Raw genomic sequence first — 21,418 nt, forward strand, 5'->3', positions numbered from 1 at the left:
GAGGCGATTTGATCTGAAGCTCAACGAAGTCGAACGTCGGAGGAGGAAAAGGACATTTGCGGGCAGATTTGTTTGGTCTCAGTGTCGCGCGCCGGCTTACTCGCTGTACCCTGGAAAGGGTTGAAATCAGTGTCTCACTTATGGGCTGACGACGTGGGCGTCGTCCGCAAGCCTTTCGCCACGATGCAGCACGCGCTGCAGCCTGCAGTCTGCAGCACGCCCACGTCCTTAGGCTGCATTTTGCTCGCTTGCGTCCAGAACGCCCTCTCCATGCTTGCTCGGATGCCTGTCTGGCCACAACGTCCGATCCCGACGGGGTGTCCTTCTCGCATTTCCAGCTCGGACTTCGGACCGTCACTACAGTAGCAGGCTTGGACCCTGCAAGTTGTCATGAAGGCGGATGAACGGATACGCTGAAGATGGGGAGCCAAGGCGTGGGAAATCGGACAAGACCGAGGGTCGGCTCTTTCGTTGAAGGTTGGCGCCTTGCTCCAGACCTTTCCATTTGCAAATGTCCTCCGGGGTCGGATTGGTGCCGGGGAGCGTTCGTTCCTCGCCAGCGTGGCCACGCTCGAGTGCGACGCAGACGCTGTCAACGGTGACATAAAGATGCCGCGAAATTCCAAGTGGCCCGCTCATCCAGCGCCACGTCGCATGCTGCTCGCTGCAATGTTGACAGCGCGTCGCAACTCGACCGAGATCCGTGACAACCTTCCCGCCAGGAACAGCGCCGACGTCGGCATCACTCGGAATGCCGTGAGATCCCCACATCTGGGTCAACACGACCTTTGGCCCTGCAACACCGGTGGGGCTGCCTGAGCCTATTTTAGGCATAGGGACATGCAGCATGCTTCGAAGCTTGTAACCCCGCGAGGAGCCTGAGCCACATGGACACCGGTGCATCCCCGCGACACTTCGACAACTCGGCATCTTGGATCGGATGAAGCAATGCGATGATCGGGTCTACCGATCGAGTCTCGAGGCTGAGCTCGTCCATGCGAGAGCCGTGAGCCTAACCTTACAGGAGGTGCCGCACTCCTCCGCTCCCTTGCCTTCTCACCACGCTGAAGGTCCACCCGCTTCGGGTTGGAAAGCCTAGACTCTTCCTGCCATCGCTCACGTCTGCAGGAGCTCGCTCGCCCGCAGACAGCCGTACCTCGGCCTTGCCGAAACCATATCAACACCCACGACAGGCAAAAGTGAATCCACGTTAGATGCAGGAGGGAGATGCGAGATGGGCGGAGGGATTACATGGAGGGTAACTGCGGACCGATTGATGGTATACGAAAACTAATCCGGCCACGATGACGACTTGGACCATGGCCATTTCCAACGGTGTTTTGACGCCATTGAGAGCACCACTACTGCGAGTATGACACCCCTTAGCAGCTGCAAGGGCTTGTGGCTTTGGCACGGCAAAGTGGGACGCATTGGTGTCAGCTTGGTACGCTGCCGTGTCGTCAGTGTCTGCGCACGCTGCTGGCGAAGCTAGGTCCTCGTTCCGCAAGCGCCGCCTTGGCAGGGCTGCTGGTGGCCGACCACGAGCTGGTGCGGTCCGCATCGGTGTCCATGCGAACGCGCTTGCTCGGGCTCGAGCTTCCAGCTTCTTTTCCTGCAGGAGACACGGGTGCGGCACTGGCGTCGGGGCCATTTGCACCGTCCGCCGCCACTACGTCGTCAGCGCTGCGCTTCTTGCTCGGGCTGGCGCTTCTGGAAGATGCAGCATTGACGGCAGTCGACGATGCAGCGGCTGAGCTTCCTACGCGGCTCCAAAAGTCGGCGTAGCTCGTTGCTCCGCCTGCAGCCGCCGGGGGATTCGAGACCTTGGTCGCGCCCGATGAGGCGACGTGCGATGCGCGTGAGCCGCTGCCGGAAGTGTGGGAGTTGCCGTTTGGCGAGCGCTTTGGCGCCGATGCTGCGTCGCCACCTTTGGAGGCAGAGGAGTGAGCACTCGTGTTGGGGGGCGAGATGGGCGTCGAGGAGGTGGAGCGTCCGCGCTTGCTCGAAAGGTACGAGGTGGCGCCTGGCGCACTGCCTGCGGAAGCCGGAGGCGTGGCGAGGCCGTAGCCGCCAAAGACGTCGCCGCCTTCGACGTCGATCTTCTTGATGGCGGCATCCTTGAAGAGCCTCGAGCCTACGCCCTTCTGACCGTGCGCTGTTGCGGCGCTGGGCGTTGCAGGTGCCTTGCTGGTGCCGCTGGCGGGCGAGGTGGAGTTGCTCTTTTGCGTCCGAGCTGTTGCGTTGGAGGTGGTGCCTGCCGACTGGTTCTGGCGGTAGTAGAGGTTTTCGACTTCGGAGAGCGATTGTTTGGACTGCAAGGAGGAACATCGTGGTCAAGATGGGCCAGATGAAGGAGCCAGGTCAGCAATTCTGTGCATATCGCTGCGCAAGGGAGGATCTGGGAGTGGCGGTGTCGAACTTACCCAGCCGTGTTCGACCTTGAAGTTGGCGTACTGCAGCCGTGTCATGAGGTGTTTGGAGAGCTGTCGGGATAGTGAAGCATCATCGATGGTCAGGTCAGCTTTGGGGCGATGCCTAGGGGCGGGTCGGACGCGGGTGCACTTACTGCCACGAGGCGGGTGCGTTGTGCCTGGGCCTGTTTGCGGGCCTTGCTCGGGGTGATGGCCACATTGGACGAGGTGGACGACTGGAGGGGCGCGAGCAAGAGCGACTGCGACGACATGGCGGCGGAAGAGGCGCTAGTGGGATCCGACGGATGCGACGGCATGGCTGTGGACTTGGTGCTGCTTGTGATGGGTGCTGCGCTGGTGGTGACGGTGTGAACGAGACTCATGGACGATGGCTACGCTGCGGCGAGCTCTGACACCAGATGCGGGGTATGGTGGCTGGGACAACAACAGCTGCACTCCACGACGTCCGAAGTCGAGCATGCAACGTTGGCGAGACGAGTCGTGCGCGTACCAAGGTAGCGTGCGTTGGTCGTCGACAATGGCAAGGGCCGATGCAGGGGCAGATGCAGGCGGAGAAGGCAGAAGCGGATCGAGCTCGTAGGATGGTGAGTAGCTGGTGTGTACACAGGAGTGTAGCTGGAGGCTGAGGAGGCCTGACTGTTCTTCGAGATCCAAGCGCACTTTGCGGGATCAGCAGCGCAGCTTGCAGCATCAGCATCAGCAGCAGCAGCAGCAGCAGCAGCAGCAGCAGCAACACATACAACACACTCTCCATGCAGCTCCGGCCAAATCCACGGCTTGAGCTGGACCACCGCCACACAGAGCGCTCGCCGCTGTGTGGTTGGAGGAATTTTTTGGAGCTGCTGGGCGGCGGTGAGCGTGGCCAAGGCACAGGGCCACACAGCCAGGCCAAAGCTGGGGAAAAAGGCACCAAACAGCGCGCGTTTTTTCTGCCGCCTACGCGCCTCACGTGATGCCAGACCAGAGTGGAGGCGAGCGTTGGAAATTGTTAGAGTCGCATCGCCGTGGCTTCCACTGCACGGACCGAGTGTTGGAGCCTGCTCGCACGCAGCTTTCGTCTTCCAACGACCACCAACGACCACCCAATCCCCGTAGCAGCAGCAAAGATGTCCAAGTCGGCGTCAGCGAGTGCTGTGCCCACAATCGAGCGCCTCTCGCTCGGGTCGGCTGCAGCTTCACCCGGCACGAGACCGTCGCACGCGCTCCCGAACCTCGTCGCACCGGCATCAGCATCAGCAGGCGATGGCAGCTACACCGGCTCCTCGGCGTCGCTGATCACGCCGGACGTGCTCGCTCTAGCTACGCCTCCAGTACATCAGGTTGATGCTCAGGCGCTGCACACACTAGCGACCGAGATGGTGGCGACGCTGATCCACAGCTCGCGATTTGTGGCGCGCAAGCAAGCGCTCGCGCGCGAAGAGCTCCAGCTCGCCGGTATCAACCTCCCCACGCCCTCTCGGTCCGCCACCGCCCCCATCACAACCACTGTGGCATCCTCACAACCTTCGGCCGCAGCTGCGCACACGGAGGTGGTGCGGCAGGTGTCGGGCGTCGAGTCGGCGGAGACGCTGGGCGAGATCGAGTCGATGCTCACGGCTCGTCTGGAATCGATCGGCTACAATGTCGGCTACCACATGGCAGAGAATCTCGCACGCGACCGGGCGCGATTCAGCGATACGCTCGACGTGCTCAAGTTTGTGTGCAAGGAAGTGTGGACGGCGGTGTGGGGCAAGCAGGTGGACAACCTACGCACCAACCACCGTGGCGTGTACGTGCTGCACGACAACCACTTCCAGCCGCTGCGCCACGTCTCGACACCGCATGGCACACACGTCACTGCCAGGGAGGCAAGGGTGTACCTCGCGTATCCGGTGGGCATTGTCAAGGGCGCGCTGGCGCAGCTCGATGTGCCAAGTGCCGTGGTGGCCGAATCCAACCAGGCGCCACAGTGCACGTTTCACGTAAAGACGCAAAAGATGGCGCAGAGCGCACCACCGCCGCAACCGCAACCAGGGGCGCCGCCTGCACAGCGTGCGTAGTGTTGTGCGCGCAATATGGATACCCCGTTTCACTCTGCATCTAGCACGGGACAAAGATGAGTGCGTGTGATGTTTGTGTGTGAGAGCGTACAGCCAAGATGGTGGTTGTGGGGGACAAGGCTACAAGTCAAAGTCGCTATCGTCGTCGTCCTGGACAGTCTTTTTTCGTGTGAACTGTAGCCATGATCGCGCAAAGAGGATTGAGGAGAGCAAGGGAGGTCAGAATCAAGTACGTGGTGGTGGTATTGGTGCATGCGGATTTGGAGCTTACGGTGATCTTTCCAGCGTCGCCGCTGGAAGCCTGGTCGACCTGGTCGAGGAGACCGATGAGTTGATCCTCTGTGATCCTGCCCCTAATCTGACCCTGTTGAGCCATTCGGATGAGCAGGTCTGTGATCTGTCGCGCCTTCTGTGGCTTGACCAGCCCGATCCTCGACACTATCCCACCGCCTCAACCGCGTCAGTCAACCTTCAACTTTGTCTGGCTTTTGCTCTGTACTTACGACGTTCACGGGCGTCAGTATCGAGGATACGACTGAGCATCTGACGCTTCATTTCCTCCTGCTGGGCCGCCTGATCTTCCTGTCCCTTGCCACCAGCCGCTCCGGCGTTACCTCCGAAACCTTCTGCAAAGTCAGCACATCTGAATCGGAAGCTGTCGGCAGGGAAGAGGACTTACCACTGGGAGCGGAGGGGCCGCCAGAAGAGGCACCGCCAGAGCCGGAGCCTCGAAGTTCGGCCATGCGCGCCGCACGGATAGCTTGCAATTCGTCGTCCTCCATCGTGGGTCGTTGGTCGTTGCAGGTCAAATTGCGCCCCACCAGCCTCGAGCTGAATCTTGGCCTCACAGCAACCAACGCTGCAATTTCCGACACCCGACATTTTCCCACCCCCACACACGCGCCTCACTCACCTCCTCGCTCAACCCTCAGCTTGCACTGCAGACAAAAGCACCGACTGCGAAAGGGATGCAATTCCAGGGTATGGGAGGTTAGAAGACGAACGGCACGATGGCCTTGCGGGTGCGCGGGAACTTGTCGCCAAACGTCTTCTTGTACCACTTGTGCCCGTTGGTGGCGCGCGGAGCCATGAGGCACACCAGCACAAATGGAAACAGGAACGGCGGCGTCGACAGCGCGGTTGCCACGACGTCCTTGGCGGTGAGATGCGCAAAGATCGGCAGCGAATACAGCGCCGCCCATGCAAACGCGAACCATTCGAACCCTGCCCGATTAAGTAAGGGAGAGGGAGAGAGGGAGTCAGTCAAGCGATGTTCTTTCCGTGATTCGACGGCCGGCGCGGGGGGGACACTCACATTCGCACAGATAGTTGGGGAAACTGATGTACTCGAACAGGCCTCCACGCGGGATCGAGTACTTGCGCGCCGAAGCACCTTTGCCGACGCTGGTAGAGTCTTGCGCCTTGGATGCGTTGTTGTTGGGTCGGCGAATGTCCATGAGGATCTCGTCGTGGTACACGTTGCCGGCGAATCCGATGGCCCAGCCAGCGAGACCGAGGTACCACAGCGGCTGCTTCCACACGTCGGTCGAGATGAGTCCCGGCGCACCCAAGCCCAGCGCATCGGGTGCATCGGCGACGATCAGCCTACGGACGATTTCCGACGCGGCAAACTTGCTCGCGATGCCTCCAGCCTTGGCGCCCAACGCGGCGGTGGCTGCGGACACAAGAGCCGGCTGTGGCAGAGCCGCCCAAGGAGTGCGCCCACCGACCCAGCTGCCCATCACAAATCCATTGATCAGGTTGAACGTGATCGCCGACAGTGGCACCGAGATGTGCAGCGGCGACCTCTTCGGCGACCGCAGCGGCTGCAACACCGCACGATGCGTATAGTGCACGAGGAACAGCGCGACCAGCACCTGGTTCGGCGACGGCAGCGCGAGGAATCGCTCGATCGAGGGCGAGAAGAGCGCCGAGAGAGGCGGCAGCCATCCGTGTGTGCCCTTGACCACGCGACCGGAGAGCGGCTGGGAGAGCGCACCGAGCAGCACAAAGATGGGCGAGGGGATCTCCATGAGGAACCAGCCCAGGTTACCGTTGATGTTGAGCAGGCTGTCAAAGGCGAAGCGGCCGTGCGGCGCGTTGATGAGCGAGAGCACCGGGATCAGGAAAGGCCACGCCTTGAATGACGCCAGCACCACCGAGTAGAGCTGCGCGGGCGAGTACGGCGGGCTGGGCAGCGCACCCACGCCGATCACATCCTTTAGCCACGTCCAGAGCGCCATGTTCCAGTTCCAGTACGTGAGAGTGCGGGGGTGGTGATGGTGATAAAGCATCTCTCCGATTCCATCCACTAGCCGCTCAGGAGCAGCCGAAGACCTCCACTTTCGCCCTGAGCCGGTTTGCATGGAATGCACGGATGCACAGCTGACCAACACCGCCTGTTCTTTTCGGGCACGATTTGTTGGCCGTCTTTTTTTCCGGGAATTTCGGATTTTCGCAATGTTTTTCAGTCGGAGCAGCCGTGTCGCGTGCGAATGCTTTGTCGTTCGGCTCAACCCGAGCTGAGTCGCTCTGCCCTCTCGTTCAAAGCTAAGAGCTGCTGGTCAAGTTGAGTTAAGCGTCAGGGGTTTGGTCACATGCTGCGCAGAAGGAGTGATCCGACAACTGCGCAGTTCATTGCGATTCCGGCTCTAAAGCCAAAAGAGCGGTAGGTGAGCGGATCGTTTCCTCATTTGGGCAGTGCGCGACTTTATGCGCAGGCCAAGCCCTCCCGCCAGCCGTTGGGCAGCGCAGCAGAAAGTCAACTTGACTGAGGTGGACCCTGAAATGCAGTTGGACTCGCCTCGCATCTCCACCGCCACTTCCATGTCGTCTTCGGGCTGAGCAAGAGTCGCCCGCTCCTTCCGCTCTTTCTTCTCACACCACCACCATCATCCTTTGATCCATCTTTTTGGTCGTTTGCGCTCCTCCAGAAGCCCCGCTCCATATTGGTCTCGTCTCTCGAAAAGTAGCCTGGCTCAGCACCTACTACGCTCCACGCCCGCACGGTCCCCACCCTCCTTTCGCACCACTTTCCGCATCCGCACGCCATCTCCCTCAAGCACACCTCAATGAAACGCAGCATCGACATCTACACTTCGCAGTGACCTAGGCGATTCCTTTCTTCACCACAGCACAGGTCTTCAAGACCATCGGATACAACCTAGGGATGACGAATCCTGCGGAAGTGTCGTTTCCAGTCGTTCCGCAGCGCCGCGCTGCCAAGATGGCCGAATCCAAGATAGAGACCATCAAGACGTACAAAGACCGAAAGTCCATAAGCGGCTCTCGAGAATCTACCTCTTCTGCGCCCGCCAGCCCTCCCTCCCCAACGTCCTCACTGTCTTCTGTCGAGGATGAGGTGATCCTCATTCCTCCATCCGCACATCCGCCACCAACGCGCCAGTTGCCCTCACCTTCCATCACTCCGCTCCGCACCGCCTCCAAACGTAGCGCGGCTCAGGCTGCTCAACAGAATATCCAGCAATTGCACCAGTCGTACGCCGACTTTGACGGATTCGATACCACCAACATCGCTTCATCTTCCAAAAAGAAACGCCTCTCCACAGGCGTCCTCACCAAAGTGGAGCAGAACAGCTCATCAGAACCTTCGGTCCCGTCTTCTGCCCCTTCAACCACCACGTATCCCGGCAAGGCTGCAAGAAAGAAAGTCGCACAGTCGACATTCTCGGCCGCAAGGTCTCCCGCCGCCATACACGGTCGGCGCTTCCAAGACGACCAGGGCGTCGTGTGGGAGCTCCAGGTTGGTACCTGTCAAGCAGCCCAAAACAAGCAATGGCGAAAGTGCGTCCATTGCATTACAAAGCGCGCCGGCGACACTTGCCGCTTTGTCGACTTTCGCGCTTTCCGAGTCGATCCACACACCGACCAAATCACGCCCCCAGACCAAAACCGCACTTCGCTACCAGCCTTCCTCTTCTCACCCGACTCGGACGAGGTGATGGATCTGCCTACAGCTCGCCTCATCTCCACCTCGCACCTTTCTCAAGTGCAAGGCGACGTCGCTAGGGCGCTTCTGCCCGTCCTTGAGGCAGAGCTCGAGCACGCACGCCTCCCAAACGTTCTTCGAAGGCCGCGCGAGAAAACCTGCCGTCAGATGTGCGAGTTCTGCGCTACCAGCATATTTTCCGCCAGCTGGTTCTGCCGTCGCTGCGGCAGGGAATACTGCGCCGACTGCAAACATAGCATCGAACATTCCGACTCGCTGGATCGTCAGCTCGCCAAGAGAATCTTGCGGTGCGACCAGACGCTGCCGCATGCCACTGCCGACCTCGTCCCGCTCACGCGCTTCGACGAGGCGCTCCTCCACCAGGAAGTCTCGGCCATGCGCAACATGCTCACCGACGTCAAGACGGGCGGCGTCCGAACTTCCGCTCCAGCACACCCCGCCCCTGCCGCCGCAGCGTCGACCTCCAACGAAGCCGAGCAATCCATGCCCGGGACGGAGGACGAACAACACACGGCAGTCAATTGGAAGGATGTGCCAACGAACCAGGCAGGTATCACCGCCGACCGCATCGTCGGACGTCTGGACCTACGCACCTTCGACAGCGCTTCGTTCAGTACCGACGACTTCCGACGCGAGTGGGCGCACGGCGAGCCCTTGCTGGTGCGCCATGTCACTGAGCCAATGCATCATCCGTGGGGGCCCGATGCGCTGCAGTCGCGCTACGGTCACGAACACTGCTTCATCGTGCGCTCGGACGTCGAGAATGCCGAGCTCAAGCAGGTGTCCGTCGGCGACTTCTTTGCCACTTTTGGTCAGGACGATACAACAAAGCGAGCGGCGCTCGGACGCGGCCATTGGAAGCTCAAGGACTGGCCACCCTCCGCCGAGTTCAAGGCCGAATTCCCCGAGCTCTACGACGACTTCAACGGGGTCGTGCCCGCACCCGACTATACCACTCGCGAGGGAGTGCTGAACCTAGGCAGCTGCTACCCCACCGGTGTCATCCAGCCGGATCTCGGGCCCAAGATGTACAACGCCTGGCCCGGCAGCGAGGCGCCCGGCGGAATCGGTACCACAAGACTGCACATGGACATTGCGGATGCGGTCAACATTATGCTGCACGCTTCGCCGCCCACCGGCGAGGACGTCCCGGACGAGCATCGACCAGGCGTGGCAGCCTGGGATATCTTCCGCGCAGACGACGCCGACAAGCTGCGTGCGTTTTTGCGCAAGGAGTACTCGCACATCGAATTTCGGGACGACCCGATCCACATCCAGCGCTTCTTCATCGATGCGCAGCAGCGCGTCAAGCTCTACCAAGAGTACGGCGTGAGGAGTTGGAGGATCTACCAGAAGGCAGGCGAGGCGGTGTTCATCCCTGCCGGATGCGCGCATCAGGTGTGCAATCTGGCCGACTGCATCAAGGTTGCCGTCGACTTTGTCAGTCCGCAGAACGTGGATCGGTGCTTCAAGCTCACCGCCGAGTTCAGGGAGCTCGTGCAGGATTACAAGAAGGCATGGAAGGAAGACGTACTCTCGCTCAGGACGACGCTGTGGTACGCCTGGTGCACCTACAGGCAGATGGACGGCCAAGGGCCCAACGTGTGGGCCAAACAGAAGCGAGAGGTCAAGGACGAGGGCGAGGCGCAGATGCAGAAGATCACTCGCAGGGTGCTGCAGGCTCAGTAACCGGCTTCATCATAGTTCACAGCATGTCGTCGCTTTTCAAATGATCATTGATGTATGTGCTGCAATGGTCGTGGCGTAGCAGCGGAAATGATCGGGGTGAGGCAGGGGACCGATGAAGCCGATGTTGGCGAGGCTTCCATGACGTGCGATCGCGCCAGGATTGAGCGGTGCGGAGCTGGCCTGAGCGTCGAATGCAATTGGGCACTTTGGGAGGGGAACAGAAAAAAAAAAGAGTCGAAATGCTCCACCTTTTTGCGCGGGGGATGGTGCTTGGGCCAAGCTGCAAACACGTTTCTGATTGATCTACGGAAGTTGTTTCTGCCCCACCATGTCACTTCGACCGATTCTTCGTACACCTCTTCGTAGTTTCAGCACTTCTTGCGTCAAGATGGTTCAGATCGAGCGTATTTCCCCCGGTAACGGTACCGACTTCCCCAAGCAGGGCGATACTGTCACCATGCACTACACCGGTACGCTTGCTGCTAACGGCAAGGAGTTTGACAGCTCGCGCAAGCCCGGTCGTGGCCCCTTCCAGACTGCTATTGGTATCGGCCGTGTCATTCAGGGCTGGGACCAGGGTGTGCCCCAGCTCAGCCTTGGTGAGAGGGCCAAGCTCATCATCCCTGCCAAGGAGGGTTACGGCTCCGCCGGCGCTGCTGGTGTTATCCCCCCCAACGCTGACCTCATCTTCGACGTCGAACTGCTCGCCATCAACGGAAAGAAGGGTATGTAGTCTCACTTCACTACTTGTCTCATTTTCGAGTACCGCACTAACCTTCTCGAAACGTCTGTCCAATTCACCAGCCTAAATTGCCCACCCTCATATGGAGTCCACCCTTCCTATCCTCCCAATCCAACCCAAATTTTAATCTGCTTGATCTTCACACATACACACGCTGCCAGTCGAAGAGAGAGTTCTGGATCGGATTACGCGAGAAAGGAGGAATCCCATACCGCCACCCAATCACTCGGACGAGGTACACGGGTGGTGGCTACATGAAACATAGAAAACGCCTTCGCCATCATCCCCTTTCGATCGAGGCAACAGGCGCGAGGCTGTTTTTGTACAGGTAAAAATAAGAGGTCGAAAAGGCGCAAGGGGGTGTCGAGAGAGTCCAGATAGACGCACACACGTCGGAGAGAAGGAGGAGAAGCCAAAAGTACAGAGACAAAGAGTGCGTCTCGGGTCGGGGGGCGAGGTCGAAAAAAGGAAAGTCGGAGCGTATTCACAACAAGAAGCGCGGCAGATCGGTTGAGCGAGTGCTATAACCGCCAATAGGTCGTATACGCTGCAATGCGCCAACTGGGGGAGCAAGGTATCGTCTCGAGCAGTGCTGTGAGCCCACACCAACTGGGCACTGGCACTCGAGATGGGTTGGAGGCGCTCCCCTGCGCACAAGCCACGGCTTACCACGGCAGCATCGAGGCGAGCTGGCCACCAAGCTGGCCACCAAACTGCTGCAGATTCTGCAGGCCCAAGTTCTGCAGGCTCGTCTGGAGCGTCTGCAGCGCCAGGTCCGGGTTGCCTCCCGAGATCCACGCGAGCGCACCGGCACCCACGGCACCCGCAGCCGCCAGCGCACCGGCGGTCGTGGCGATCGGCCTCTTGCGCGCCACGCGCGTGCCCCTCCTGAAGGCGCGCACCACCCTGCCGGACTCGGCGTAGTCGTCGTCGTCGGCCATCAGGTCGAGCTCGGCGGTGGGTCGGTCGTTGACAGCGCGGCGCTTCTGGCCGCGGCTGGCCCCCTTGCCTGCCGCACCCGCCTGCTTCTGGATGCCCGCAGCAAGCGCCTTGGCCTCGGCGATTTGCGCCTCGATCTCGGCCTGCGAGAGCGCAGCGGGGATGCCGTTGGTGCTTCCCTCGATGGTCGTCTCAACATTGACCTGCGAGATGGTGCCGTCGGCGTTCTCGACGCGCGTCACCTTCTGCACCAGCCTGGGCGACTCCGCGTCCGAGGCGGCCGAGGCGGCTGTCGAGGTGCGCTGGCGCTTGCGCGGCGTCTTGACCTCGGTGGCGGGCGCCGAAGTGAGCACGGGCGGACCGCCGTCCTCGGAGTGCTCGGCAGTGGCGTGGATGAGCGCAAGCGCGAACTTGGCGATGCCGTAGTCCTCGGCGACGTCGGCGGCGTCCTCGGCGGGGATCCAGGTGCCCTGGAGACGCACGCCGGTGCTGCCCTCGGGCAGGACGCGGATCTGCTTTTCGCCGGCGACGGACTCGGAGTCGGTGGCGGCGTCCTTCTTGGGCGTCTCGGGGTTCTTGCGGGGACGGCCGCGCTTCTTGGGCGTCTCGGGCGCCTTGACTTCCTCGAGGATGTAGCCGCCGTTGGCGCGGTTGGTGTCGTACTTTGCGTCGAGGAACTGCATCTCGGCCGCTTCAGCGTTGCCGTCGGCGAAGGGGAAGGCGAGGCGGAACATGGACGAGGCGGCCATGGCGTTGGTGTCGAAGCGCTTGAGGAGGAAGGCGTGGTCCTGACCGTTGACGGTGGGCAGCTTGACGCGTCCGATGATGATGTTGTGGCCTTCGCGCTTGATGGTCTGGAGCTTGACGACGGCCTCGTCGACCTCTTTCAGCCTGGGGTTCTTCTTGGTGGGCAGCTTGGGACGTGCGATGTCGGACTTGGCGTCCTTGGTCTCCTTGATCTCCTTGGCCGCCTTGGCAGCAGCAGCGGCCTCCTTCTCCTTCTTGGTCTTGCGAGGCGAGGCCGAGGGCGAGGCGGGAGGTGCAGTGGAGGCGTTGGAGGCGACCGAGGAAGAGCGGGCGCGTCGGGGCGTCGACTTGCGCGTAGGCGTCGACTTGCGGGCGGTGGAGGCGGCAGGCATGGTTGCGAGTGTTGCGCGTGATATCAAGGTGGTCGAACGAAGCGAAGGGTCCAGCGACGACGCGCAAAGGTGGTGGGTGATTGGCGAGGACGAAGCACGCGAAATACACGAGCGTGATGGTGTGAATGAAAAAGGAAAGAAGTCAGGGAGGGGTGGCGATGGCGAGCGGAATGCGGAAGGGCGCGCGTAGGAGATGGAAGTCGGGAGATGGGGGAGAGAGAGAGGTGAGCGCGATGGCGAGCAGATGAAAGAGGGGAAATCGGGCGAGGATGACCCTGCGAGCGCGTGTCACGGTGGGGATCCAAGCGATACACCGTAAGTCACTCACTCACTCACGTCTAAAAAAGCCAACACCTGCGAGGGGAGCGCGCTTTTCTGCTGCCTCGTGTCTCACTCGTCCAACTCGACTGACGTTGGGGCTGCAAAAAAGAGGCGACCGTGATTTTCGGCGGCTCGCCCTTGCTGCTGCTGCCTCGGCCCAGGCGCGTCACAGCGGTGCGTATTGGGCTCGCCGTGTTAGTTGACATCCACGCACATCTGCCGTAGCCCGGCTACACATCACTCTGCTTGGCGGCTCGGCGTGGCTCTCTCTCAATTTTGGCAGTCCGCTGTTGTTCTGCCCCAAAGTTGAGCGCGTTTCTAAGCCGCTGTCGCGCTACAGACACGTTCTCACCCAAGATTGAGAGTGTCCAACACTCGTACGAAAAGACGCCAAAATAGGTCCGCGGTCGACGAGGATCGCACCGATCGCGACGAGCTCACTCATCCCGATGCAGCTGTGGGGCCACATGTGAGATTTGCACAAAGAAGCGGCTCTCAGCGCTGATTGGCTTTGGAGCTCCACCAATGATGAGCACTCTCTGCAGACGGCAACGGCTCCCAAATGCATCGACTTGCAGCGCTGCACAGCGAAGCAGGGTCTGTGGCCTTGCTATGATCACCTCCGCATTCGATCGCGCATTCAACAGCACGTCCAAGTGCAGATGCCATATCAGACGTGCTGGACTGAATGCCGCGAACTACAGAGCTTGATCTTGATACGGCTGAGGCTCAAGCTTTGCTCACGCGCAGTCGGCGATGTGAGCTTATTCGTCGGATCAACCGTGCGCTCAGTCACGGACGCGCTTCTGTCACTGCACACCGACGACGAGCGCTTGCCAGTCCTCGAGCGAAGGCTTCTGTCGGCTTCAATCCGCCGCGCAGCCAGGCGTGGCAGATCCTGCGAACGTGCGTGGGTCAATGCGATGAAAGCGCTGGTCACCAGCTGCTGTCAGACGAGACGCGTTGAGAGCGACACTGATCTGACGCCGCAATTCGGCTTCGAGAGAGAGTGTCGATGCCCGCTTTCAGCCGCCCCTCCGCACTCTCAAATTAAGGGTGGCAGGGTGGCAGCACGCCTGCAGGCTAATCGCCCTGTCCACGCGCTGCCGTGGATCGGCACCTCAGCCACAGGGCGTCTCAACGTGCGCATCCGCCCCTGCGCGTCCGTCATGTGCACTGCCTGAGCGCGCTGCACCGCTACAGTGTCTGAGTAGCCGGACCTGAGCAGAGCGCAGCAAAATACGAAGGCTGCCTCCGCTGCTCGCTCTCAAGTCCGGTCCTCGGCCTCTACACGGACATCCTCCCTCCCTCCATCACCTCTGGATACCGATACGAGTCCAACGAGATCATCGCGATTGACGCGATACGTCCCATCTCTCCCTCTCCATCTCGGGCACCCAATCCAGGCGTGTTCGACGATAGCCCCCCTCTGCTCCCCCTATCTCCATCTGGGCCGACTTGCGCGATCCACGCGTAAGCTCTGCGTCCTCCCACCCCCTCTGCATCGCTCTTGCTCAGCGCAATCCGCTGGTACACCGCAAGCTAACACCCACCTCCGGGTGCCTCACAAGCCTCCTCTTCTCCGGACCGCTCGATTGATCGTTCAATCACCATTCTTATCAGAGCTAACCTGCCGAGCATAGGCGTGAGTATTTCCCCATCGCCCTTACATGCTTCCTCCCTTTCTTGCAGTCCCTTCGCTTGCAGCTTCGCATCCTGGCCAATCCGTGGCGGTCTCTCGGCACCGCCCTCGCTTGCCTCACGTGTCGCAGCTCTGGACCGAAGTTCGGTTCAGATCCTTCCCTCGCTGCGACACGTCGGGTCAAGCGCAGGGTACCCCATGAACGCCTCGCATTAGGCCAGGCACGCTTGCCGCGACCCTCCACCTGTACATCGTCCATGCTGTTAGGGGCATGGTCCTCTCCGACACTAGCCTTGGATGGAATTCAACAGCGCTTGCTGACTCTATCTGCTCTCCTGTCTTGGCTTGCGTCCATATCTTGTCTTCGCTCGTTTGACTGCTTCTTTCTTCGCTCGCGCCTTCTCTTTACCGCTAATCCTTGCCATCCCTTGATGCTAATACAGCCCTCTCTCCGCTCACCGAAACCACACGATGAAGTATCTCGAGTACCCCGAGCTCGAGCTCCTCTCGAGGGCGCTTACCTTCGAGTCTGCCGAATGCAAGGTCTTCACCCGCATGGAGGCCTACTCGTGCAAAACCGTCTCCAAGGAGAAGCGCCTCTTGAAGAACCTCGAGTCCACCTATCTCAGCTCGGCCTCTACTTCGCCGCCCGACTATCTCGAGGAGGCGCTGGCGTCGCCCTTTGGTCGTCTCGACCAGGCCTCGGCCCGCAAGACCCTGTTCCTGCTCATCGCAACGCTCAATGTCGCCTTCCCCGACCATGACTTCAGCGAGGTCAACCCGGCCGATTTTCGCAAGGAGTCCAGCCCGGCCATGGTGCTCAATTCGCTCAGCACCACGTTGCTCAGCCTCAAGACCTCGTCCAATGCGCCCCGCTCCTACAGCTCCTTTCCAGGATCGTTCGAGGAGCCCGGCTTTGCGCTCGGCTCCACAGGCGGCTCGCCCGGCTCCGGCCTCAACACTGGCTCTCTGCCGCCTCTCATCACCCATCCCGCACTCTCGCACATCCTCGACGACATTATGAACGTCTCCGACTGCGAGGTGTACACCTTCCATCCGGACATGGACTCGGACCCGCACGCGAGCGCCGAGCCCGAGGAGGAGGGTGATCTGGGCGACGATGATCCCTACGACGACGAAGAGTACTGGGACGACGACAGCCCTGGCATGCGCGGCCGCGAGGACACGCCGCGAGCGCGAGCCATGCATGCCGACGACGACGAAGAGATGGTCGACGCTCCCATGTTTGACGAAGACGTCTATGGCGAGGGGCTTGGAGGCGCAAAGAAGGCGCCGCAAACCATCGCCACTATTGGCCCGGACGGCAATGTGGTGCTCTCGCGCGGTGGTCTCGACACCAAGAGGCGTCCATCCATGGAATCGTCGAGTCTTGCGTCTTACTCGTCGTACCACGATTCGAGCTTCAACGACGAGGAGGACGACCTGGACGGCACGGGCGCCGGTCTGCTCTGGTCGACGTTTGCATTCTTCTACAACCGCAAGATGAAACGCATCCTGTTCGTCTCTGTGTGGAGTCGCAAGAATGCGCGCTTCGGCATGCCCACCTCTACGTGGGCGTATGCCCAGCCGCCGCCGGTTCTCAGTGCCTCGCTCGGCTCACCGCACGGCCACTTTGGCCGGTTTGCCACGCCAGCATCGGCTCCTGCCCGACAGCGCGCCTCGTCGACGTCCAAGAAGCAGCAGGCTTCGGTTGCGCCGACGGCAGCGGCTGCACCTTCGCTGGCCAAGCGCGCGATCGCCAGGACCGACTCGACGGGCTCGCTCAAGCGCGTCGGGCGTCCCGGACACATCCGCGCCGGCTCGGGAAGTCCGGCGCCCTCGTCGCTGTCGCCGTTCCCACACGCATCGCCGCGTGCGGTGCGCACCACCGACCCCATGGAGAGCGTGGTGATTGTCGACGGAAGCAGGCAGGTGCCCTCGCTCGATGCGGCGCTGCTCAGTGCAAGCGCCCCAGCAGGAGCGAGCGCCGCCATCGGCACGGGTCTGCAATCGGCCATGCGCCCAACGCGCACTTCGATGCGCAGCAAGCGTGCATCCGACACCTCGACAGGCACGTTCGACCAGAAGCGCGTCAAGAAGCAGGCTGCGTAACCCGCCCGCCCGCCCGCGGCAAGGTCGACTCAAGTGATCCCGATTGGTTATGACTCGTTTGTATTTGTACGGCCGTCTCTGGCAACGCACCGATTTCTGCGCAGGCACGATATTGCGCGTGATGATTGGAATCTGTGACATTGATAAAGAAACGCGAGCTAGGATGATGAGATGGAGGGAGGGAGGGAGGGAGATCATTGGGTGGCGGAGCCTTTGAAGTGTTGGTCTTGGCTGGCCTGGGTGAGTTGGCGATGTTTGAAGCTGGCGGTATCGCTTTTGAGTGCCTCGCGCATCAGCATGGTGGCATACGACGACGAGGGCAACTGGAACTTGAGTGTGAGTGCGGTGAACTTTTGGCCTTCTGCTGCCGTGTCTGCGTCGGTGGTGGGTGGAAGGCCGAGGCATCGTTCTTCGTCGGTGAGCGTGAGGGCGATGTCGGGATCGGTGTACTGGGTGATGTTGTACTCGAACGCGCGCGGACGCACGAGCATACGACGGTACGATCCGCGCAGCTGATACTCTGGGATCTTGGATGCGCTCAGTTGAGCATGCCTCAGCCCGTCCGCAGCCAGGATCGTGTGGTAGAGTTCCGACATCCATCCCTCCGGCAGGTCGATGGACGAACCCGGAAGCGGCAACACTACATCGTAGATACTCGCCGTACCAAGGTCGGCGGCAGACAGCTGCTTGGTAGGTCGTTGCCACGTAGCCAGCTCGGGCTTGGCGTTGCGGAGATCATCGTCATCTTCATCGGCATCTTCAGCATCGTGTCCAGTCGAATATGCGTCCCAGTCATCCGTATTGTCGGTGAAGACGACATCGCCTTCCACCGCGTGCGTGCCGAAGCGCGAAATCCGCTCCGAGACAAGGCGATTCCATACATACGACTGATACGCATGCACGTACATAAGCCGAAGCGTCCGCGGCACATTGCCAAACGCACCCGTCCAGTCGCCCTGGTTCCACCTGTTACTGCGCATCTTATCGAGAATGTGCTTCTCCGCAACGCAGTGCCTAGGCACCGCAAGGTAGGCCTTTTCCAGCTCTCCCTCTCCATACAGCTGTTTGGCACGGAGTAAGTCCGCGGAGTCGCCATCATCCGCATCGGGTCCGGACGCGGCTCGAGGCGTCATGAGCAGCTCGACGGCCTGTTTAAAGTCGTTCTTGAGGATCAAGATGCCGATGTGATGGGTGGGGATCGCACCCGTGCCGAAGCGTTGCATGCCAAAGTAGTTGATGAACCCCTGGTCGCGGATGACGTCCATCGACGCACGCACGCCCGACACAAATGCGTCGTCCACCTCGCCGCCCGTGCTCGGTCGCACGTTGCGCAGCGTGATGGTAAACTCGTTGCCCTTGAGCTGGCCGAGCTTCAGCGGCTGCGAGGCGTACTCGAGATGGCCGATGCGCAGGCCACGATCAGCCCTCTTGCTCACGGCATCTGCCACGGTCCGACCTTTACCCTTGCCCTTGGCATTCGCATCTGCGCCTGCAGCAATGTCGGCGTTGATGCCGTTGACCAGCCGGTATACGTCGTCGAGCGTCTTGCGGTTGCGCTTGAGCGAGACCCTCTGCACGGTCACTGCACGCTTGTCTTTGGTGCCTGCCACCGACAGATCCTTGGTTGGTGGCCTGCCTCCTCCGCGTCCACCGAAGCCTCCCCTTCCTCGGCCTCTCCCGCGCGCGCCACCTCCACCTCCGAGCCTCAGGCTCTCGGCAAGCATGCCCATAGCCTCCTGGTGGTCGCGGTTGGTCTTGTGCAGCAAAAAGTGGATGTACGGCGGCGAGTTGTTCGCCTCTTCGGACAATCCATCACCCGCCCGTCGGTCCGACCTATTCGCCCAGCGCACAGCGATCCTCGTCGCAGCCGCCGAGCCGCCGCCATTCGCCATGGCGTCTTCGTCATCGTCTCCGGCCCGAGAGCCCCGGGGCCTGACCGTACACGAGTCGGTCGCGAGCTTTCCTGCAAACAGCTCGCGCACAAGCTTGTGCACCTGCGTCCTTTGCTCCTTGTCCTCCAACGGCCGTGTTGTGATGCTGGCTGCCGAGACGAGCGTCGCATTGGCACCCGTTGCCATGTTCTCGCTCTGCCGCCCTTTGGCCCACATCTCCTTGAGCCCGACGATCGCCTCGTTCGTAAAGAACGTCGCCAGCTTCGAATCCGCCTCCTCGGGCCACATGCCTCCTTGTACCGCCGCCTTCACCTGCTCCTTTGCGGCCTGCTCCGCTGCTTGTTTCTCTTGCTCGGCGGAGCGTGCGGGGGCGTCCTCCGGTCGAAGCTGCTGCAGGTACTTGCCCGGGGTAGGATCGAGCGAGGTGAGGCGACAGACTTGGCCCGTGAGGTCGATCTCGTTGACCATAAAATCTGTGAAGCGTTGCTTGATGATGCCCTGAAAGCCGGCCAGCTTCGGCTCGACGTATGCGGTGATGCCGGCGCGTGCTTCGGTCATCCTGGTCTCGGCACCCGCCTCGGTGCTGGAGGGGACGGCGGGTCCATCATCAAGCTTCTGTCGCTTGGCAAGCGGGCTCGAGCCGGCATCGGCAGCAGACGATCCGTCTGTCATGGCTGATGCTGTTTGGTGCTGCTGACAGTCGCTTCCGGTGCAGGAGGAGGATGGTCAGTGTGGGAGCGGTGTCGTGGAGCCAAAGAAGCCGAGGCCGAGGCGGAAGAAATGCAAAAAGAGGCCCTGAAGATCCCACTTTTTGGAGGTCCGAGTTCCGACTCGAAAATAAAAATGTGTTGCGCCGAGACTTTGAACATTTAGAATATTTGCACGAGAGGCTCGTCGAGCGACATCTTCTTGATGCCCTCCCTCAGCGCTATCGTCCATGGCCGCTCTTTGCAGATGTGCGAGTCGAGTCCAATGCGCGAGCCAGGATCTCATGACGTTCTCAATGCTCCAGGTGCCTCATCGGCTGTCACTGCCACAGAAATGATGCTGATAAACCGGAACGACAGAAAGGCTGCTCACGTGGTCCTTTGCCTGCGCCGATACAGTATCTAAGCAAGTAGGAGCCTGAGCGGCATCACATGGCAGATGTCTACATGCGAACGGAGACATCCGCATACACCAACGCTCATCTGGTTTCAAGCGCTCTCACATTGAGGATTAGGATCAAGGCGATCAGATTGACACGGACGCCTCGCAAAGGTTGACCGAGCCGAACTGGCCGCGAGGGAGCTCAGTTCGACGGACCACCACGCTCCGTGATTGTCAGTGCCGGGCGACACCTAAATCGCGCCGAAGTCAATCACGCATTGCCACCAATCAATGAACGCGTTTCTCTGCTGCTGCACCCACAGCGTTCCGGGATCGTGGGTTTTGACGTTCGAGCGGCGAATGGTTAGAGCCGACGCAAAGCGACGCTCTGAGGGCCTGCCAGGATTGGCAGGGCGCGCTGCTTGCGTCACCCAATCGATGGCTTTCGCGGTCGTCGATTCCGATTGATCCGAAGGTGCATGGCACTGCCGGCACTCAACGTGATCAATTGCGGACGTCGATGGGAGGGTCATAGGGCATTCCCTATCTGCTCCAAGGCAAAGGTGCAAATTGACATGCAGGGAAAAACCAAAAGAAGGCGGCCTGGACCGCCGGCAGGAATTGGTGCGAATTCAAATCCCGCTCCGCGTTGCAGACACAGATATGGCATGCCTCGCTGAGAACGGTGCTGCTGGTGTGTTGGAAGAACATTGCCAGCTGATCTGCATAGCTTTACTGGAGATTGTCGCAGGCAGCGTGGTAGCGGCTCAAAGAGCCCCGATCTGACGTGCGGCCACTGCGATTGGATCGTCAGTGGAACACTGTGCGAGCTGCCGCCCGATGTAATCATCTTCCGCGCTTGATTTGATGCGGGGTCGGAAGAGGCTGGTCCTATCACTTATCGCTGCGACATGGAAGGCCAAAGCGTGGAGCCAGCTATCGAGCACATGACCGACCATGCGGGTGGCCAAAACCCTCAACCCCCTTGTTGTCGGACCGAGACGGCGGGCGAGATGGTCTGCAATTTGATTTTGGCACGAAGCGAAGAAGGCCGACGACGGCTGGCGCGCGGCGACCGGCAAATTCGAATCTCCGCTTTATGCACCGCTCGCCGTTCTGACAGCGGAAGACCTTCGTCCGAGCCTCCCAGCTTCGTCCATCTCAATCGGCCATCTCGGCAGCACCTCGACTCATGCCTGGCCTCTGTAGCAGCGGCTCCAATCACACGCGACGCTTTTTACCCCGCACCGACCTCGCACCTAGCCTAGATAACGCTCTTCGCTTGCAGCATGTGTGAAGGCGCGTGTGATTGGTGGATGGCACAGTGCGCAACACCGGCCAACGCTCTCTCGCATTGCCGCCGGCATGCACCCTTGTCTTGTAGCAACGTCGCCCTAACGCTGCCGTGTCCC

General features: G+C 60.7%; 10 protein-coding genes across 10 annotated transcripts; 4 read left to right on the top strand and 6 right to left on the bottom strand.

Moving 5' to 3' along the window:
• Positions 1–357: 357 nt before the first annotated feature.
• On the bottom strand, positions 358–997 carry PAN0_022d6077 (uncharacterized protein; the record flags this gene model as incomplete). Its single annotated transcript, XM_014798455.1, has 2 exons — positions 358–589; positions 888–997. 2 exons carry the CDS (start codon positions 995–997, stop codon positions 358–360), a joined length of 342 nt encoding a protein of 113 aa, XP_014653941.1.
• Positions 998–1,460: 463 nt separating this feature from the next.
• Positions 1,461–2,794, bottom strand: PAN0_022d6078 (uncharacterized protein; the record flags this gene model as incomplete). Its single annotated transcript, XM_014798456.1, has 3 exons — positions 1,461–2,312; positions 2,424–2,483; positions 2,567–2,794. The coding sequence occupies 3 exons, from the start codon at positions 2,792–2,794 to the stop codon at positions 1,461–1,463; spliced, it is 1,140 nt and encodes a 379-aa protein (XP_014653942.1).
• Positions 2,795–3,538: 744 nt separating this feature from the next.
• On the top strand, positions 3,539–4,471 carry PAN0_022c6079 (transport protein particle component; the record flags this gene model as incomplete). The annotated part of the gene is made up of 1 exon (XM_014798457.1): positions 3,539–4,471. One exon carries the CDS (start codon positions 3,539–3,541, stop codon positions 4,469–4,471), a length of 933 nt encoding a protein of 310 aa, XP_014653943.1.
• Positions 4,472–4,591: 120 nt separating this feature from the next.
• Positions 4,592–5,253, bottom strand: PAN0_022d6080 (DNA-binding TFAR19-related protein; the record flags this gene model as incomplete). The annotated part of the gene is made up of 4 exons (XM_014798458.1): positions 4,592–4,645; positions 4,743–4,909; positions 4,975–5,097; positions 5,151–5,253. 4 exons carry the CDS (start codon positions 5,251–5,253, stop codon positions 4,592–4,594), a joined length of 447 nt encoding a protein of 148 aa, XP_014653944.1.
• A 209-nt stretch (positions 5,254–5,462) lies between these two features.
• Positions 5,463–6,714, bottom strand: PAN0_022d6081 (3-oxo-5-alpha-steroid 4-dehydrogenase; the record flags this gene model as incomplete). Its single annotated transcript, XM_014798459.1, has 2 exons — positions 5,463–5,695; positions 5,787–6,714. The coding sequence occupies 2 exons, from the start codon at positions 6,712–6,714 to the stop codon at positions 5,463–5,465; spliced, it is 1,161 nt and encodes a 386-aa protein (XP_014653945.1).
• A 983-nt stretch (positions 6,715–7,697) lies between these two features.
• Positions 7,698–10,863, top strand: PAN0_022c6082 (clavaminate synthase-like protein; the record flags this gene model as incomplete). Its single annotated transcript, XM_014798460.1, has 2 exons — positions 7,698–10,126; positions 10,497–10,863. 2 exons carry the CDS (start codon positions 7,698–7,700, stop codon positions 10,861–10,863), a joined length of 2,796 nt encoding a protein of 931 aa, XP_014653946.1.
• Positions 10,864–11,537: 674 nt separating this feature from the next.
• Positions 11,538–12,950, bottom strand: PAN0_022d6083 (uncharacterized protein; the record flags this gene model as incomplete). Its single annotated transcript, XM_014798461.1, has 1 exon — positions 11,538–12,950. One exon carries the CDS (start codon positions 12,948–12,950, stop codon positions 11,538–11,540), a length of 1,413 nt encoding a protein of 470 aa, XP_014653947.1.
• Positions 12,951–13,959: 1,009 nt separating this feature from the next.
• PAN0_022c6084 (uncharacterized protein) lies at positions 13,960–15,129 on the top strand (the record flags this gene model as incomplete). Its single annotated transcript, XM_014798462.1, has 3 exons — positions 13,960–14,185; positions 14,486–14,744; positions 14,979–15,129. The coding sequence occupies 3 exons, from the start codon at positions 13,960–13,962 to the stop codon at positions 15,127–15,129; spliced, it is 636 nt and encodes a 211-aa protein (XP_014653948.1).
• Positions 15,130–15,384: 255 nt separating this feature from the next.
• Positions 15,385–17,025, top strand: PAN0_022c6085 (maf1 protein; the record flags this gene model as incomplete). Its single annotated transcript, XM_014798463.1, has 1 exon — positions 15,385–17,025. The coding sequence occupies one exon, from the start codon at positions 15,385–15,387 to the stop codon at positions 17,023–17,025; it is 1,641 nt and encodes a 546-aa protein (XP_014653949.1).
• Positions 17,026–17,219: 194 nt separating this feature from the next.
• Positions 17,220–19,589, bottom strand: PAN0_022d6086 (pseudouridine synthase; the record flags this gene model as incomplete). Its single annotated transcript, XM_014798464.1, has 1 exon — positions 17,220–19,589. The coding sequence occupies one exon, from the start codon at positions 19,587–19,589 to the stop codon at positions 17,220–17,222; it is 2,370 nt and encodes a 789-aa protein (XP_014653950.1).
• Positions 19,590–21,418: the final 1,829 nt, after the last annotated feature.

This window comes from Moesziomyces antarcticus (genome assembly GCF_000747765.1).
Source record: "Moesziomyces antarcticus DNA, scaffold: scaffold_v10022, strain JCM 10317, whole genome shotgun sequence".
Lineage (NCBI taxonomy): Eukaryota > Fungi > Basidiomycota > Ustilaginomycetes > Ustilaginales > Ustilaginaceae > Moesziomyces > Moesziomyces antarcticus.